This window comes from Zonotrichia leucophrys, chromosome 3 (genome assembly GCF_028769735.1).
Source record: "Zonotrichia leucophrys gambelii isolate GWCS_2022_RI chromosome 3, RI_Zleu_2.0, whole genome shotgun sequence".
In the NCBI taxonomy this organism is placed as follows: domain Eukaryota; kingdom Metazoa; phylum Chordata; class Aves; order Passeriformes; family Passerellidae; genus Zonotrichia; species Zonotrichia leucophrys.
Genome location: NC_088172.1, coordinates 86,023,397 through 86,043,239, shown reverse-complemented (window position 1 = coordinate 86,043,239; position 19,843 = coordinate 86,023,397). Strand labels below are relative to the sequence as shown.

General features: G+C 39.1%; 1 protein-coding gene across 20 annotated transcripts in view; it reads left to right on the top strand.

Annotated features, from left to right (window-relative positions):
* The window catches only part of ESRRG (estrogen related receptor gamma), a 371,470-nt gene that overhangs the window by 243,045 nt on the left and 108,582 nt on the right, over positions 1 to 19,843 (top strand). For all 20 annotated transcript variants that reach the window (XM_064709126.1, XM_064709123.1, XM_064709127.1 and 17 more), the window contains 2 exons: positions 5,946 to 6,361; positions 18,003 to 18,119. In XM_064709126.1, coding sequence (XP_064565196.1) covers positions 5,959 to 6,361; positions 18,003 to 18,119 — 520 coding nt within the window. In that variant the 5' untranslated portion in view covers positions 5,946 to 5,958. The remainder of the gene's footprint in view (positions 1 to 5,945; positions 6,362 to 18,002; positions 18,120 to 19,843) is intronic.

The window sequence follows — 19,843 nt, the reverse complement described above, 5'->3', positions numbered from 1 at the left end:
TGGGTGAGTAGGTTTAAATAATTCCTCCTCATTTTTGGGGGGTCTGTAGTAGTTGCAAGTCAGCCACTTGAACATTTTGCTTTTTTAAAAGCACCACAGAAAACAAAGTGCAGCCTCCTAGATGAGATCTGAAGGGTGTGAGATAATGGTTTGTTTGGCTTGTTCTCTTGAGCTAAAGACTAGCTCACAGTCGTGCAGGCTTGCGCTGCTTCGTGTGCAGGAAGTGCTTCAGCAGAGCTCGGGTAGGTGGCATACGGAGCAATAGCAACTGTTTGGGAGGCTGGATCCTCTGTCAGCAGCCATCAGCCAGCTCAGGCCACTGCTGGGAACAACACGATGGCTTCAAGCATTGCTCCTTCTCTTCCGGCTGCTACTGGCTTTGGCAGCTGCTCTGGAAGGAGCCACTGGCTTGCTCTGCTTTTCCTTACCAAGGTGAAGTGGGCAAGTTTCAAGACAACATAAAAGAAAGAGGAAATTGCAAAAAGCAATGAAACATTCAGCATTTCTTAACAACTCCCGAAACCCCCAAAAAAACCCCACCAAACCACATCTCTTCTGTTTTGCATTGGGTACTCCTTACTATGTGGTTCTACATGCGTGTTGATTATTAAAGACCTTGAGCCTAATAACAGTTTTGTTTGTGCGTGCATAGGACAAGATTAGCAATACTTTGTGATTAATAATCTCATCCACTAGGTTAACCAAGCAGGCCTTACCGTATTTCTTATTAAAACAAGAAATCCTTTCTTTTCCTTCCTCCAACTAAGCCAGTGCACCTTAATGCAATGATGATATGTTAGACCCAGCAGTTGTCAAAGCATCGTATTACTGTGATGCCATAATGACACCCTGTCTCTGTAAAGTAGTCATGTTTTCTCAAATCACACGTTGCACCGTTGATTTCTGACATGACACTTCATTCAGTCACTTTCCTTTTCTTTGGCGTCTCCATTCTCTGACAATAGCAGCTGGTGCCCATTTTCCTACTAAGTGATTCACATTTTACCACTTTACTAGAGTGCAATTAGCTGAAGCAGAAAAAAAGTGCTCAGTGTAAAGCAGCTTGGCTGAAATTGTTACTCAGCTCTTTAACAGGACCTGGTGAATGTCTTGAGGTGTTGTCGTGGGTGTCGGTGCGAGAAGCAATGTTTTGGTTTCTTTGCACACAAATGTTTTTTTTTTCTCTGTTACAGTTAGGGAAACTGATTATGGGAATTCACTGGAACACGCTGGCTTTTTTTTTGTCTGCTGATTTTAGTATAGACCTGCAAAATGATACTGAAAGTAAGCACAGGATTTAGAAGGAAATGTGGTATTTATAGTCAAAGCAAGGATCTGGCTTCCATTCCTGACTGCTGCAGACTTACTGTGTCACTTAGACAAAGAGATTCTTTAATGCATCACAGTTAAGGCTGTCACAGTTAAGGTCTGAGGATAGCAAGACCTTTTTGGTAGACATCCATGTGAGAGGAAGGTATTGGAGGAAAATCAGATGGGTGGTACTGTTAGTGTGAAAAGTACCTAGGTGTGCATAATAACACCTGCCTTGCTGATGCTCCCACGTAGTAGCCGTCATTACAAATGTCAACTGCTAACAACCTATTCTGATATTTATGGAAGTAGGGCAGTTCTCTCCCCAAGAAACGAAAATACTTTATGTGTAGGTAGAAGTGGACTTCATTGTTGCTCTGCAGTAAAAGTGGTCACTTTAATTCTTGTAGTTAATTATTACTGCCACAGATATCACCAGTGTGGCTCTGAAATAGCAAGTGATGCTGTAAGCAGAGCTTTTCCTTCTTGAAAAACAAATGTGAAATGTGTTCATGGATTATGAAGTATTGGCATGTTGTTTTGACCTCCTTTGTGTATTGGTAATAAGGGAGGTGAGGGAAAAGTAAATTTGTGAACTGGTTATATATATAGATGGAATATAAAGAGCTCCCAGTAGCTGGAATGAGGCTTTCTTTCTTAAGGCTATATACTGTAATCAGATGCAGTTAATTTTTGCATTCCACTTGTATATTGATACTGATTTAGCCAGTGTCAGCACTGTCAATATCATTAGTAATGTGGCAGGTAGATGGAAATATGAATGTGATTGCATTAATAAATTCTTAATATATTCAGCCTTTCATAAGCACATAGCATTACAATTTATTCACTATTGTTTAAGACCATTTTAAAGAAGAAGTTGCCTATTGCTGTGCTCTGTCAATGTATTTTTCTGCCAGCAGATCCTGGTTTCAGGTCTTTCTTAAATGAAGAAGTTTTGAAGTAAATTTAGTGTAGACATGAAGAGTTAATGCTGTAGATTGCATATTAGCCATGGCTTGCAGCACCCTATGTGTTGTCTCTTGTATTTGGTCATGAAAATGCTTCTAGAGCCTGTTGTCGCTTTTCCTGAGGGTACTAAAAGGAAAGTTTACCTGAGATTTCCCACTTTTTAGAAAACTTATTTCAGAACAGCCCACCACAAATGGAACTGCCATTTATTTGACTTAAAATCTAGTAAAGAAAAGAAACAACCCCACCATTGCTTTAAAATAAATACTGTACGTTTTTATATGACACATGTTATTTCTATTCATAAACCTTAACTAAATTTAGATTTTTATTAATCCAATGTGACCTAAAAATTTTGCATTAACAGCACAATGTGGAATTGGGCTTATTCTCTTTGAATGCAGATAAAGCCATCATCTTGAAAATAGCTCTTTCTGACAAAAAGGTGTTCTTTTGAAATAAAGTCTTATTCACTACATTCCTCTTAGAGTTAATGTGAATTTTAGTGCCTCTAATTTTAGATTGAAGTGAGGTCTAGAATAAAACCCACTGGCTGACAATTGAATTTATAGATAGTTGTGAATATTTCAGGCTTGAATAATAGAGCTGTAGAATTTCAGACACAGAGAGGAAGAGAGAATTAAACTCCAACTGTAGTTTTACACTATAATGCAATGGTGTCTAGGAATTCTTCAGTGTAACGAGCTAAGTAGTAATTAGGAGGGAACTGAGGGAGGGATTTTACAGAGATCTAGCTTAGGCATTATTCCAAGTGTTCAGCATGATAATTTGATGATGGTCACACCTGCCATCCGTTTTAGATGGCTCTTGAATTACTTTTGTTCAGAAGTGGTGCAGGAAGGAAGGAGTGAAAGCCGTAGGTGTCTGTTGCCCACCCACAGGCAGTACCCAGCCTTGTCTGTGTTTCACCTCCTGGGGACTGGGAAAGTTTCTGTTCTCAGAGTCAGGCGCTGTTGGTTTTGCTTTTCCCTGGAATCGTTAATGTTTTAGCCGTGTTTACGCTTTGCCAGCGCGCACCAGTCCGGTCTGTGCTGTTGAAGCTGGAGCCAAAAGCAGCTCTGCCTTGGTCAGTACCAGAACCTGCTACTTCAGAGCCATCGGCAGGCTGGTTTAGCACTGTGATCAGATTTTAGTGCTTGTTAGAACTGAGGTGGTATTTTGGTTCGGACTGCTTGGACTGGGAGATAGCCGCTTCTGTACTGGCCAAAACAACATGCAGTTGAGCAGCTAATTAATTACAAATGGGGCTTTTTTTTTCAGGAATGGGAAGGGTGACATTCGGGCTCATTATTGCACAAATTAGGTTAGAAAATTGTCAATGGAAGTTTCATACAACAGTGTGCCATCAAGCTGGTTATGACAGGCAGTGACTCCTAGTGCTGGATTTTGAGACTTTACATGTGGAGTCTTGACAGAAGGGAGGTGGAAAAAGAACAGAGTACGTGTTTAGTCAATAAAAAGATCTTAGTGTGTAGAAAAATAATATTAAAAAATCAGTTGGTAAAATGTGGAAGTTAATTGATAATCTTAATCACAGCTGTATAAAATTCAGTGTCAGTGCAAGGGGAGAGAGAGACAGAGAGACACCATGTTTTAGTACCCTAATAACTTCTTACTCTCGTCTAAGATCGTAATGTATGTGCGAGCGGTCCAGTAATTATAAGGTAATAAGTGGAGTGGTGGTGTAAGTGCTCTAAATTAAAAGGAATTCGCAGAGCTGCTGTAAGTCAGAGCCGACCCGCTTTCTTTCAAACATTGACTTGAGAAAAGTGCTTAGCCCAGAGTGCAAGTAGAAAGACAAGAGAGAGCTATCTATTAATTACAGCGCTCATTAACAGTGACGGCTACAAGGCAGCAGATGCAGAAGAAAAGGCACACGCTAGTGCAGGCTGGCAAGGGGATTTCCCCCCCTCCAGTTCTTGAGGAAAGGACAACACAAGCAGGTGGTCCACTGTAATAAGATATTTTCACGGCTTTAACCTTCCCATTTCCTTGGTTTATTTGCTGACACCAGATAGCTTGCTCCTTCCACCTCCCCAAATAAGCCCTGATTTTAAGTTTAGATGGTAACATTTCTGTACATCAATCTGGCTGTTTTCCAAATATGCACATTAGTTGTTTTCAGTGGAATTTTACAGTAAAAATCACAACAATTGAGAAGTCTAAATAAAATCCATGGGCACTGATTTTAGGGCGAATCTCATCTTAAACACTTGTCTTGACTGATGGGTCAGGCTCTTATCTCCATTACCCCCATTGGGAAGGAAGCCAGCTCTTTTGATTTATGTCTTTTTTCCATTGGTGAATTTGATTCCAGATATTGAAGTAGAAATTGATAAAAAATTTTTATTCTTCAATAAAAAGAAGTGGAAAAATGAAGGCAAGATCTCAAAAATTACTTCAAAAAATTACATCAGTCAAATTGTCTGGCCTTAACATATTTGCTTTGAAAACACAAATTCCAGGTGGTCTTACAGGATAGTTGCTTTTCTGCAGTTAGTGTTTCTAAAGAAATGTTCATAGCTATGATCTGACTTTGGTAGCTTCTGAGAGTACTGTCAGGAAAATGCGGGATAGGCCATTTGCTACTGTGGTCTCATAATCACAGCTGGAGAAAACGAAGATAATATCTGAATCAGAGCTTTCTAATTATTATTTTTGTCCTTTGTTCATCCCAAAATATGTTAATAGTAAAAAACTTGGGGATGGAAATAGACTCCTGCCTGTAGAAAGCACTAATATGTTGGATCAGATATTGTGTAGTTTTATTTCAGATGCTTAATTCTGAAACTGTGAGAACTGAGAAGAAAAAAAATTTTACTTTCTGAAAGACAAAACTTATATGTAAAATTTCCTCTAATACATGTTTTTAATCCAAGAATGGAGCACATAAAATGTCAGATCCTATAGAGCTGTAGATATATGGGATAGTGCTGTAGTTATTACTGGTTAGTCTGAGGATAATGGCTAGAAAGTAATTGCAGCCACAGCTGATGAATCATTTCACTTAGATTTTGTGAAAATGGAGTTCAGCTGTAATTATTTGTTAGAGTACCCCGTTGATGTGCTACTTCCTTACTAAATAGCTGTATCTATAATAAAGCAGTATTAATGAAGAAAAAAAAAGATTGCAAGGGACCTGCTCTTCAGTTCTTGAATCAGATCAATAGATAATGGATATGTGTTTTAGTTAAGTGTCTTGACAAATATTAATTACAGAGCAGAGCATTTATGTGATCAAACTTGAAAATATTTGTTTCTGATAATGGTGGAATTTACAAAAAGAAAGTAGAGATGGAAAATTGAAGACATTTAATAGCCAGGCCATCTATTAGGAATTATAAAATTTTTTACTTGGTTGATGACAAATTCAGAATTTAGAGTTGATGTGAAGTTGACATGTAGCCTCGAGGGCAGGTGGAGGGAACAGCAGAAGGATTTGGTCTCTTTAAAGTTTTTGTTTACTGCCTGTCTGAAGCTTTGACAAAGCTCTGTCATGCCCTTATGCTGATTACCTTCATGTAGAACAAGAAGTATTGACTAATGAATGAATGATGTGCAGTCCCTAACCCTTCCAGAGCAGCCTTAAAGAGCACTGTCTTTAATACACACATTCTTCTTTCTCTCTCTCCCCTCTGCAGGCTTCTCTGCAGAATGTCAAGCAAAGATCGACACATTGATTCCAGCTGTTCGTCGTACATCAAGACGGAACCGTCGAGCCCCGCCTCCCTGACGGACAGCATCAACCACCACAGCCCCGGTGGCTCCTCCGACGCCAGCGGGAGCTACAGTTCCACCATGAATGGCCATCAGAACGGGCTGGACTCGCCTCCCCTCTACCCCTCGGCCACGGGGCTGGGCGGCAACGGGCCCGTCAGGAAGCGGTACGATGACTGCTCCAGCACCATCGCCGAAGACTCACAGACCAAGTGTGAATACATGCTGAACTCCATGCCCAAGAGACTGTGCTTGGTGTGTGGCGACATTGCGTCAGGGTACCACTACGGAGTGGCCTCCTGCGAGGCCTGCAAGGCTTTCTTCAAGAGGACGATTCAAGGTTGGTTGCTTGTTGATCTCGCTTTCTTTTGCTCAGAATGAAAATGTATGGTGTTTGGCTGAAGCCTGTTAGCACTTCAGACCATGTCTTTTCATTCTTTGTACTGCTTGGTCCTACAGATGTTGCTCGTGAAGAAGCCCCTTTGGGGTTCTTTGGGAGTTCTGTCTTTCACATGCCATGTTTATTTTGATTCCAGAAATTGGAAAAGCGCTGGAGCTAACCAGTGATGTTCAGATTTGTTTTCTCTGAGAGTTTTTCTGGATTCCCATAAATGATTGTTGCAAAGAAAGAGGAGCATTTTCTGAAGGTTGTCATGGACGCCTCTTGAACACTCCCTGTGGCTGGCACACAGGATTGTGCTCGTGTGTTGCTCCTAGTACACCACTACTGTACTTAAATTGTTACAGAAATCTAGTTTATATTTGTTAAAGAACCGGTGCATGTGGAATTGGAACAAAAATGCAGTGGTGTAGTGCTTTGTGCATATCAGTGTATTGATAACTGGTCTTTCAGCCACTATATACAATGACCTTAAATGAGTTTATCAAATAACTGTAAGATCACGTTCTAAGGAGAGTAAGCTGGCAGCTTTTGGTCTCTGCTCAGTATTTTTTACTAATCTGCTCTTGATACCTATTACAAATATGCCACATATTTTGGCATAAATTAGTACAAATGGGAGAATTTGCATGACTGCTTCTTCTAGCTTCAGAACCTATGGAGACAAAATAACCTTCTACTTTGATTTAGATATCATCCGTTCCAGTAAAATTGAAGGTGCTTTATTTAAAGAACATGAGGCCAAGCTTGGCCTGTGCAGGAATATAGTGTCACATTAAATTAAACTCAGACTTCAGAGACTAAAATTAGGTTGCTAAGTCCAAATTTAAGCTCCTCAATAAAACCTGCTTGATTTTCATACATGTTGAGCACCTGAAATTCTCAGGAAAGGCAATGCAATCTGGTGATATACTTTGCTTTTTAAGAATGAACATAAAGTGAGCTTCAGTTTGTAATTTCACATACCCCAAATTAAAAACATTTGGTCTTAAGTATAGTGCTTCCATATTTAATGTAAAATTAGTAAGAAAAAATAATGAATGTTAATTTGATTTATATATTGCTGAGGCAGTGGCCATTTTATTCTTCTGTCTTCCATTTTGCTGCTGGGAAGATTTGGGCCTTTTACCAGCATGAAGTGCCCATTTTATGAGGGACATACAGACACTAAAAAGAAACATTATACTTCAGTTGTTCTAATGGAGCTGAATGTTGCACTATTGGCAACCAGCAAACAAAGATTCTCAATGGTAGCCTGGGTTTATATGTAAAATAAGCACACATACAGAGACAATTTGCTCATTTCAAGTCTCTGTATTGGAAAAAAGTAGAAAGAAATAAAATAAAGAAGAGGTAGGTGATTTCACTTTACCTTCAAGAACATTTTCAGAAAAGCTCAAAAAATGTTTCTATTGAAACAATTTGTATTTTTTGGTTGCTAAACTTCAAGCACCAATTTCAACTAGCAACTCTGTTTTTATAAATGGTCTTTAATTGCTGTGTAATAGCTGTCCTACAGGACTGAATTGATGCACGATTATTTTAGTTGCATTTTGAGCACTGAAAAAACTGCTACAGAAACAAAACCTGATTGAAGTGTTGACTTCTGGCAGTGATAGGTAACTGCAATTTTACACCACACCACAGACAGAAAGTTTCTGGGCATGGGAGCACAAGGCAGAGACGTCATCCTCCAGATTAGCAACCTGGACTTGGCCACGCAGCTCAAGTTAGAACTGGCAGCTGTGCAAAAAGTCTCAGTGCGGCTGGAGCACGAGCTGCATCAGCAGGTGACAGTGCTGTGGAGACAAAAAAAAATGCAGCAGGGCAAAACCAAGCATTGAAAAGAAAAGCCATAATGAAGGAACTAAGAATAGGAAGTACGTTACCCATCATAATGTCATGGCAGCATCTTTAGCAATGGTCCTGACTACATGGCACAAATACTGAGTTTTCAGGTGCCATCCAAAGTAATGGGAGCTACTTGGGTGAATCAAACAATGGGTTTTGGTAGGTGACAAAATGTCTAAAAGAAAAAATGGGCCTCCTCATGATTTGAATGGGAAAATTCTACCTTTAGGCTTGCATGAAGAATAATTCCCCCGAGGTTTTTTGTTCTAATTGATAGAATTTAGTTCCAGTGCTCTGGAGGTCATTCTTCCCTGCACTGTTTCATTTCCTTGTTCATATAATGTTCCTTCTCTCTCTCTCTCTCTCTGCTTATTTTTAAAATGAGTTTGCTGCTGCATTACTGCAACTAAAAAAACAGGAAAACAGAAATAAGTGCAACAGGCTTTGAAATACAGAATAGAAAACCAGACTGCTTGAAGTGTCAAATATTATAACTGTGCATATGTAGGAAGTATGTAGCATGTTTCATCTCAAAGAATTGCTTATTTTAAATGCTAATAGCTTAATTGTGATGGGTACTTTATTATAGATGCAATGAAAAAGAACATAGGACTTCCCAAACCTTTGTTGATCATTCATCAGTTTACTAAATTAGGTCAGACCTGTAGATCCTCAGTGCTATTCCTGTTGAAATCATGGGCACAACTGCCCTGACTTCAGGGAGAGGAAGGCTGAGCTGATAAAGTCAGATTATGAAGCACATCCTGTTCGTGTAAGGCCTGATGTCCTTTCCACGGAGTCAGTGGGAATCTTTCCATTCCGGAGGAGTCTCTTGAGGTCTCGGCAGGTGGAGGCCGCCGGCAGCTGCTCAGAGAGCCAGCACAGTTATTCTGCACCACAAGCATCTCACACAAGAGAGAAGCCTCACAGGGCACCCAGCAGCTCCTACACAAGGCAAATACCGCCCTAATGTAGAGAGTACACCTGTTTTTAAGGGTAATGGAGATTGTCATTCCCTTTCCAATTTAGCAGTTTAGTCTAAAAAACATCCAGCCTCCTCCAATCAATTCCTGCTCATTTCCTTAAACATTAAGAAATTAAAAGAACCCTGTTTGGATGTGTAAGAATGAGTAATTTTGTCTTTTTAGAATATATATTTTTAACATAGCCCAAAAATACATTTGCAGTTTTGGTAAAGTGTGCATAATTATGATAAAAATCAATAATATTAGAAAAAATTAGAAACAAGCAATTTCCTGGCTAAAAAAATTAAAGAGAACAAATCCACCAAAAACGAGCTCAATATATAAAATTGATGTCTTCTTAGGTCATAGTAGAATGCAGTGATGTTCTACCCATTTTGTGAGATGTAAGGTATGGAGGAACTGGATGTTCTCTGTGCTCAGCCTAGCACTCACTCAGCTGCAGCTCTCAGTTTGCTTCTGGGGTAATTTACATGGTGGCTGATTGCAAGTGTCTCACAGAAATACACACACAGCCAAATCTTCCCAAAATTGGCTTAACATCAGGGATGGTAGAAAATAGCAACATCTAAAAATAGTTACAGGTCTATTGATTTTTAGGGTCTCTTCACAGTTTTTGCTGTGCACTGTATTATCTTGAAAACTCTGAGCTTTCATTAAAAGAAAGAGGGGGGAAAAAAAAGAATTTTCATTTGTCAGCTGGGTGCCAAGTCTTGTGTTCAACACAGAGCTCTTGTACTTGCCAGATATTTTGTAGTGAATATTTATTGTAAATATATTTCTCATAATTATTTGGTCAGTTATCATGTATACTACTAAGTACACAAATATTTCAGCAGGTGGATTGAACTGGTATTCTTGCTTTCAGGAGAGGGCTGAGATGATAGGACTTACAGGTTCAAAGACAGATTATTATCCTGTTTTATATTAGCTTTTATCTCTCTAAATAATGGCCTGCATCTAGAAGACTTTCGTCCTCCCTTTTTCCAAGTTGTCCGGACTGTTGTCTTTGGACTCTTTAAACTAGCCTGAAAAGACAGTGTGTAAAGCCTGCACATTCCTCCTAAGGCTTCTCACAAAAGTCTCAGATCTTACTTATTTCCTTGGATATTGTTTGAATTTTCCCCACAAAAGCTAACCATTTTGCATTCAGTAGTCTTTGTTCTTGAATTTTTACTTTTTGGTTTTTTTTTTTTTTTTGTTTATATGTTTATTTTTTGATGAAAAACTGCTGGATCAGCAGTAGTGAGGCATCAATGTTCTGTGTGTACACAGGGTGAGTAAAGCAGTAGTTGGTAAGAGTAGCCCTGCAGTCAGACCCTCCTGTGTCATCACTCCATCCCTGAGAGCTGCTGCCTGTCCATGTCTCCTAACACAAACAGGAAATACTCTATCCTTGAAATGCTGTTGTCTTCTGCCATCTCATTATGTGCTGCTCAGCTAAGAGCCTTCAGCTCTACAGTTCTGCAGGGATGTTCCTGTTGTCTTCAAAGCCTGCCCAAATTGCTTTGTACTTTGTTCAGCTCTTTGGTTACTCAAAGTTGTTTTTAATCCCTCTCATGTTCAGGTTTTTCAACCCTCTTGAGAGTGTTGACCCATTTTTGAGGCAGTTTGAACTGTAAATATACAAACACTTTACAGTAAATACATTTTTATTTTTCTATCAGGAAGTTGTAATCAAGAAAGATAGAACTAGGTATGTACATTCAGATAAGGCAACGTAAAGTTTGATTTAAAGTTGCACGTGACTGATGTGGCTTCCAAAGGGTATTTTGCATTTCTGAAAGCTGTCTTCTGTGGTACATTTTTGAGGAGGAAATGAAAGAAAATTTATCAAGATTTTATGGCTTTTCAGCTTCTTTGCTGATAGCTAAGATTGCTGTTGTTTTATAGAAGGGTAGGGTGGAGGCTCCCATCTTGGTGCACTGGCCTGTGGACCTTGGCTCTGGTGCAAAGATGGCAGCCCTCCAGTGAGCTGAGCACTAAATGTCACCTGAATCCATCATTACCTGATCTAATCATTCACCTTCCTTATATAAGTGAAAGGCTGTGCATCAGCACTTCTTTCAAAGAATATTTTAAGCAAGCAGTGATAGATATCTTCGCTTTTCCCCAATTTCTCTGTGCCTGTGGGCCAGCCAGACTAGCAAGCAAGCATTTTTAATTCCTTCCAACACATCTTTTTATCCTGTCATAATGTCATTGTGTAGCTAAACAAGATGAGACAATAAAATATAAACATGCTGAAATCTCAGAACCAGAGAGAAGCTTAAAAGTATACAGATTGTTCTATCTTTTTTACTATCTCTGCTTTCCTTACAAGCTTGAAAATGGTAATAAGCATTTAGATGATTTGGGAGTAAGAATGAGCATCCTGATTGGTGCATGGCTATTTTAAACGCATCAGAAATACTGCAAAAGAGATGTGATTTACAGATAGTGCTGGTACACTAGTATGTATCAATGCCATTATAATTAGGTCTGGATCTTGTTTTGTTATAAACATCTCTGAAAGCCTCCAGCCCACTTACAAAGCTCTGTCTTGTTTGAAACCAGAGACGTGAGAAGTCTCAGCTAGCAAGTGATTTATGTTAATGTTTGTATAACTTTTAATGACCTTTTTTTCTGGTGTGAAAATGATTCTGTTTGCAGCTTTACAGACTGAGATATTCTCTGTGCTTATAAACAAACAATGACAATCCTCCATGCTATCATAGTAGAATGTATCAAAATTGACCTAGATAAAATACCAGTAGGAACCAAATGTGGATAGTTCAGTCTTTCTGACTTGAACAGCTCTTAAGTGACTGCCAGGTAGCAGGGGATCAGTTCCCTCTGTGCCTTCAAAGCATTTGCTCTCTTTTAAGGTGACCTAAATGCCCTTCATTTCTGGTGAATAAGTTGAGTACAGGGGGATTCAAAGGTAGTTGGGCCCTTACAGATTCAACACCCCCTATACCAGTCTGATACTGAAAATTATGGTGACTTTTTATGATGCTGGAAACCAATCTACCTAAAGTCAGAGGCTGATACATGACTGTCATTTAGTCAGAGTAGCCAGCATCACCTTTACATTTTTGCTTTAAATCATCATGTTGCTTTCTAAGAATTAAAAAAAATAAATTGCAACTTCTAAATATGTTTTAGTTCTGTAACACAGTACACTGATTTCTTCAAAGCAATTCAACATAGTGACTTCACTAAAAATGTACTTTTAAGCTGTTCAAACACCATGTTTAAAAACTAACTGCTTCTCCTTAGTTACTTAACTCTTAACAGAAAAGGCAACATAAGCAAGAGGTGAAACATAACCCTTCCTTACATGGTCCTGTCACCTTGAAACGATACTTGAGACATTTGGGAACCAAATTTTTAAATGTTCTGTAACTCTGTGTGTACACTATTGTTTCTGAAGTCACCTGGGTGAGAAGTTGTGAATACAGTCAACTTTTTGCTTAATCATCTCCAGATGACCTGTAGCAGAATTTATAATAGGTCTGTAATTCATAGAGCTTTCTTACAGTATCAGGTGAATCTGTCTGAGGATTTGTCAGGCAAAACTGGATTCAGTTATTTATGTTCAAATCTGGCCTCATCCCAGCCTGACCCTACTCTGAAACCTTACCGGGGATACTTTTACATGTGAAAATATTTACTCAAATTCAGCTAAGTTTTGACTGTAAAGTAGAGAGCAGAGTCTGGAAGAACTGAAACTTTAGCCTGAGAGAAAATATTTTTACTTTCCTCAGTTCAGCTTCATTAAGACCTATAAACGTGGAAAAGATTTTTAAGTCTGGGACTTTTTGTCTGTTCTATTCAGGCTGTTACTCTTGATTTCCAAGAGCTCCTCGTTTTCAGATTCTCAGGAACTATTCTCTTCCATTCTGGTTGGATTATGTATAAAGGTGAAACCTAACATAGTGAAATTTACTCTCTGTGTTAGATTCTCCTGTGTCTCTCTCTCTCTGAGTTCTCATTATTAAGTCCCAGAGGCCCTATGGCTGTGATTTTGGCTACTTTCCATTTTTTGGAGTTTTCATGCATAGCAATGCATGGGCAAGCAGGTGTATTCCTTTGGGTCTGTCACCCAGGAAAAGAGCATGAAGGGGTACCTGGGATAAACCTCACTGCAGAAAGTCTTAAATCCAGTTAAGCAGTAGTCTCTATGAAGAATGGGAACACTTCAGTTTTGAAATACAAGCTTTTGGAGAAAAGGTATTAAGTTAGGGAATGTGAAAGAAAAACTTTGGGAGAAAAATGGAACCTTTTTGAACTGAAATGCAGCTTCATGAACAGTATATAGCAGAAAATTATTACATTGAAGGAATGTTGGTTCATTTGTTTTTTTCCTTCTTTTTTTCTTCTGAGGCTACATTCCCACACAGTAAAAGTTTTGATACTGATATCTTCAGTATTGCTCTTGCTTTTTTAGGTGGCTCATGGCTATTCTTTCCAAACACTTTTTCACCCTGCACTTAAGTCTTCCTCATAGCTTTTACTTGTCCAAAAATTTCCTGAGCATACTTCAATAGCTTGTAGAAATCCTTTTACATCTTGGTGTAATATTGCAGTATGAAAAAGGAAATAAAGCTTCTGCTAGGACTTGATATCTGTTCTATTTTTGCCAGTATTGATGGAAGAGAGACCCCTGTTCCAGCCTGTTTCTAGAGCCAGCTTCTCGCTTTTAATATCTGGGAGGTTCTGAAGATGTGACTGTTGATGACAATAACTTCTATCAAGGCAGGAGGCCCAGTGCTTTCAGTGACCTCCTCTTTGCCATGGCTCTTGCTTGTCCTGCCACCTTTAGTGTCACTTTCAATTCGGTGCAAGAAATGGGCAAAATGGTTTTGAGAATCTTGGCTAAATCCACGCAATGGCCTGACTTGTAAAGCCATTGAGTAAGTCCCTGTACCACAAAAATTGTTTTTTCTTCACTCCTCATTCAAGTAACATCCAAACCTCGTCTGTGAAGTAAAAAAAAAAATGATTCCTCAGCCCATTTATCCTGAGCTGTGTGTAGAGATGTGACTGTCTGAAGCATGTAGAATTGGAGAACTGGGTGTACAGGGTAAGTTTTAGCAGCTCACCTACTATCTCCAGATCAAATGGCATCATGTTTTCAGTTTCAGCTGCTATTGGTAAGCACAGTGTTTTAGAAGTATTTTCTCATTTTTCGACTGGGATACTAAAATTTAACAAATCAGTAGAAAAAGGAACTGGTTTTAAATAAACATTCTTCAGTACATGAAGAAAGAAAAGGGGCTTAGGCTGGTATAAATCCCATTATATTATTCTAGCGCAGGGAAATGTGTTTGGGGAGTGAAGATTTGACATATATTTTTATTTTCAAGCGTCATACTAATTTATATTACTCAGCCCTTTAACTGCCAAACTGTAAAAGTCCATTACGCTACTGAAAGGAATATACAAATTATCCCCTGGCACTTTAGGCAGGAGTTTTACATATATGCTGTTATTCTATCAGCCAGCTAGCTGCATTCTATTAAGGAGTAAGTGAGAAAATTATATTGCCTGCAAACTAATTGTACAAAAGACTCTGAAATAAGTAATCAGAGCCCAGCTCTTTCTGAAAAGCAGCCAGGAGATATTATAAATCGCTCAATCGCTTGTGTCAGCCCAGTTTAAAGACCCCGAGCTGCCATGTTGATTTTGTTCACTGTAAAACACAACTTCCTCTCCAGCTGTTGACAGGACTGGGCAAACTCAGCTTTTGCTCTTCCTAGCTGCTCAGTCTCAGCCTCTAGCATCTTGAAGTAAGTCAGGAATCGGTAGAGATTCCTTCCAGTTCTTCCTCTGAAAGAAAATGCAGATCTGAGTATCTTGAATGGGAATTCAAAGCTCTAATGGCCTGGAATGTGCAGTAAATTCAGGTTTTTAATGAAAGTAAATCCACTAATACTTGCAGTGCTAGTAAAACACATTTTAGCGTGATATAGATATCCCCTTCATCTACATGTGCACTGGAGACAAAGTGTTTGTTTCTTGAACCCTTACTGCAGTGTAGCCCTGTTCTAAAATGCTGGAACCCCTTTATGAGGACCAGCTATGGTCATTGGTAAGATGTGGATTTTTGTTTTCATTCCTGTAACTCTGCTGAGCTCGTTGGAGGAATTCTTTGTAGCATCTTCCAAGTTCATTTTACAACACCAAAAATTAATATTGAGTGTCCACTATAAAATACAAGTCATTAAAGAAAAGCAGTTTAAATTGTAAGGAGATTCCCCCTGTAAGCTAAAGTGTTGGAATCCAAGTGACTAGAATAATAGCTCCTTTTAGCATTCTTTAGGTATCAAGAATTTTCAGGAAAAGTAAGTTACACTGTGCCTGCTGCAGACTGTTGCATAGTTTGCAGAAATGTGAAATGTCAGGGTATGGATTAGAAGTCTCTGCATAATGAAATGAGCAATCTTGCATTTATCTTTCTGGTTCTGAATGCTGCTTCTTGGTGTTGGTGCCTGTACCTTTTATCTTGGGACGGGATCTCTTCATACAGCGAGACTGTTCCACCTGCCCTGGTAGAGAGCTTTGCTTCCTGAAGTTCTCTGTTATAATCTTGATCTTGTTTTTGATCAAGATAATTTCTGACCTTGTGCAAAGGTATCTTTGTCTTTGATCTTGTGCAAAGCATTTCTGATTCCCTGTTTCTCCCTTTTTTTTTTTAAGATAGGGATGGTAATACATTTATTACTGTAGTGTAATGAAATTCATTAGATACAAATTGAAAGCTTTGAAGGTCTTCCTGTGTAGTGGTTGTGCCTTTCTAAGAATGCTTTGTTAGAAGGAGGGGATAATGTGAATCCTTTTTTAAGCTTGCCCTTATCATCATTTTCTACCAACCTTCCAAAAGTGTTATTTCCTAACTTTTCTAATGTGTATTGGAAAGAAAGACCTTTTGCAGGAACTGTTGTGCTGAATTCCCTACCCACCATATCCTTCAGTTTCTTAAATAGCTTTCTCCACGGCAGCTAAGAAAGGGGAAAAGGACTGAACTGCTTTGACTTTTGTCATTAGCATTCAGGCATACCAAGATCTGTTTCACTCACCAGCATTGCTAACTCACTCGTGCAGCAATGTCCAGGGGGAAGAAAGCCTGCAAAGGCCTGAAAAGGTTGTGCCAAATGTGCTGGTTGTGTTGGCCGAGTGCACAGAGTTGCCATGCAGACCTCCTTTATCATAAGTACTTAACCAATTTTCAATAGATGTAAGTGGTTTAAGTATTACTTCCTGTTGAATTAGCAGTTGCTGAGCATTTGAGTCTTTGTGCAATCCTGCAATCCACTAATGTGATATTTAATGAGGAGACATCAGTCTGGAGAAAGGTAGTCAATATAAATCAGTGTTTACGAAGTGTGATTAACTCTGAAATATTTCATCAATGCTGTGGTCCCAGGCAGCCTCTATGCTAATTATTAGAACCTGTGCATGTTTCAGGGGACTTTGATGGACCCCGAGTGCAGCAAACATGGAGCAGCAAAATTGCGATTATGCTCGGACTGTCTCTGATGACAATTTATGCATTTGGTGTGATGACCTCTTGCTTCCCAAGAGGGCAATAAACAGAATGCATTTTCATTAAGATACTAATGCACTTTATCACAGGGGGAAGGGGTTAGGAAATAAAGAAATACCTTTAAAGCAAGATGTGACAGACTGATTTGGAAGATGCTTTATTTAAAAGTCCGTTTCCCAGTGTAACTTCTGACTGTTGCAAAGTCTGTCATACTGGATGTAGTGTTGGGCTATGGGATGTGTGGATGGGCAGATAAATAAGCTGAGCTAAGTTGTTTTATGAAAAGTGCAGTGGTACCAGGGCAAAAGAGAACAGATGTTCTAGCATTTGGACTTGGATACCCAAAGATGTGATTTTAGAAAAGTAAAATGCTCTTGTATTTTACTCATTCATTTGCAAGCTTTTATTTTCTGATTTTTGAGAAGAAAAAATATGAATTAGCAGTAGCAACAAAGAAAAAAAGAGACTGCTTTGCCCATGATGATAAGGGCTCATGTTTAAGGATGGAGCTTGTTGTAGGCCTTAAGAAGGAAATTGGGAGAAGCAGGGCAAAGGCAAGCATCTCTTTAGTTTTTGCTATTCTGACAGCTTGGCAGGAATGATCTTATTCCTGAAGCCTCTCAGTACAAGAACTTGGTCGAAAGTATAGAGAGAAGAGGAGATGTCCCGGAGCAGAGATCTGGCCTGGTAGCTGCAGAACATGCTAGATGTGGTGGTAACAGTCCCAGTGAGTCCTGCCTTACGCTCTGTGCCAGCTGTTATAGCTGATTATGCAGTAAAGCAGTTCTCCTCCTGAATTCTAGGCAAAGAGAGACTGATGAAATTGGCTAAAAAGGAAAATGAAGAGTGCTCAGAGAAGGAGCCTAAGCCTGTGGCTTGGTACGGGAAATAAATGACAAAATGCCTTTCTTCTGTCAGCAGGAATAACATACATGAAGGATTTTCCTAGGTACCATATTTGGAGCGAGACAAAGAGTCACATTAGTTGTGGTTTTGTATATTTCTTTCATATAGATGTCTAGATTAAAAAAAAAAAGGGTGAAAAAAATTAATCTTTTAACTCAGCTATTTATTTTTACTTGAGAGCTGTTTCCTCCTGTAGTCTTGATATGTTCCAAAATGAAATACAAAGGCAATTGTATGAGTACTTTTGTGTATTGGTTGTGTTGGTCAGTCAGTGACTCTGAGCCCCTGTTCCCCTGTCTGTTCCACACAGGTAACATAGAGTACAGCTGCCCAGCAACGAATGAATGTGAAATCACAAAGCGCAGACGCAAGTCCTGCCAAGCCTGCCGCTTCATGAAGTGTCTAAAAGTTGGCATGCTGAAAGAAGGTAAGACTGACCACCTCAATCTGTATCTCTGCAAACACTTGCTACAGCTATAGGGCAGTCAGGAAAGAAGAGAGACTGGTGAGTGTTCTAATCAGTTATTGCAAAGACAATTGTCATATATACTTGCTCTTTCTGCCATCTGCTTCTAAGCTATCAAATCATGCTTTATCCACATAGAGTTCATCATCTTGTGTAGTACAGCAAAATGTACCTCAGCATTCAGTCTCCTTCAGTAAGTAACTGATAGAGTAACCATCAGAGTTCTCAAAGATTTCTTGCCTCCATTCCTTATCCATTGTTACTCTGTCCCAGTTCTGGCAGAAAACCAAAACACACACTGTGTCTTCCTTTTATTCAGTTTTCATTCCATCAGGACAAATGAAAAGGGTTACTTCTAAATTAAACAAGTATTGTGTGTGTGTGCTGAAGTTACTGTAATTACACTGGAGCAAATTTTGGCATGCAAAAGAGGAGAATCCACCCTCCTCCCCTTTATTTTTCCTAAAAGTATCTGAGAACTCTGCCCCTCACTGTAAGTATATATGGAATGTTTTAATTCATCAATTACATTTTGAAGATAGTGAATGCAAGAAAATATACTCAAGAAATGATGCTGTGTTACCTGGAACCTGCTTCATCTATGTGACACAAAGAGGTGATTCCTCAAATCTTGGTTGCCTGCAATGCACGTACATTGTTGTTAATGTATATGCAAGAATACACTTGTAAGTGCATGTATTACATGCATTATTATTTTAGGGCACTGTCACCACCAAGAAAGATGCCATGTACTTCTGAACTAGATAAACATTTGAAATAAAATCAGCATAGTGTTCTCTAAGTATTGTATCCAGGGGAGAGTACTTTGTGCTAAGCAGCCACTTCAATCCTATTCAATTTTGCTTTGTCAGTCCTTGAAAACTCGGCTTTAATAACTGGCTGATTTTTGCAAATGGGTTGGTGGTAATGCAAGACAGGGTAAGTATGCAGCTATTGGGGTAAAAATCCAAGAAACAGCATAGACCAGTGGTGAGATGATGGGCAAATTAGGTCTATCACGCACCTACAGACATATTCTTATTGGATTATACTTACTAAGAATAAACCTTGTTCTGTGCAACTGCTTTGGCAGATGCTATGATCCTGTGAGCCAAATCCTGCTGTCCTTAGTCTTACTTGAGCAAAACTCCTGTCAGATTCGATGGAGATTTTGCCTCAGTAAGAACGGCAGGATTTGACCCTCTCTTCAGTGGTTATGGGAGAGTTCTGACTTGCCAAAATCCTCCTATAACTGACCACTAGGAGCAGTCACTTGGAAGTGAAATTATGATGCTTAGATAAACTGTAATAAGAAAGGGATGACTGGGTATGGCACCTTTTAAAAAGGACTGTGCTTCTTAGCATCTTTCCTTAGTAAGTTAAGACCTTGTATCACTGGTTGCCTTATATACAAATATATTGAGCAACTTCTTTGAAAATGAAACAGTGCTACCAAGAGCACGTGCAGGTGAATTGATTTAATCCTTTTCCTCTGAATTTTGAGGGGACTATTGTGCATGCATTAACATACATATATTGTAAAAAATCTAGGCTGTGTGCAGCTTCTGGGACTGCAAGAGGAAGTTGTCTCCTCTGCAAATGAGTAATTATCTCAGCAAATCTGTGTGCAGATTTACTGTTTCTACATGCAGTTTTGTTAACTGAAATAATTTAGTTGGATAATA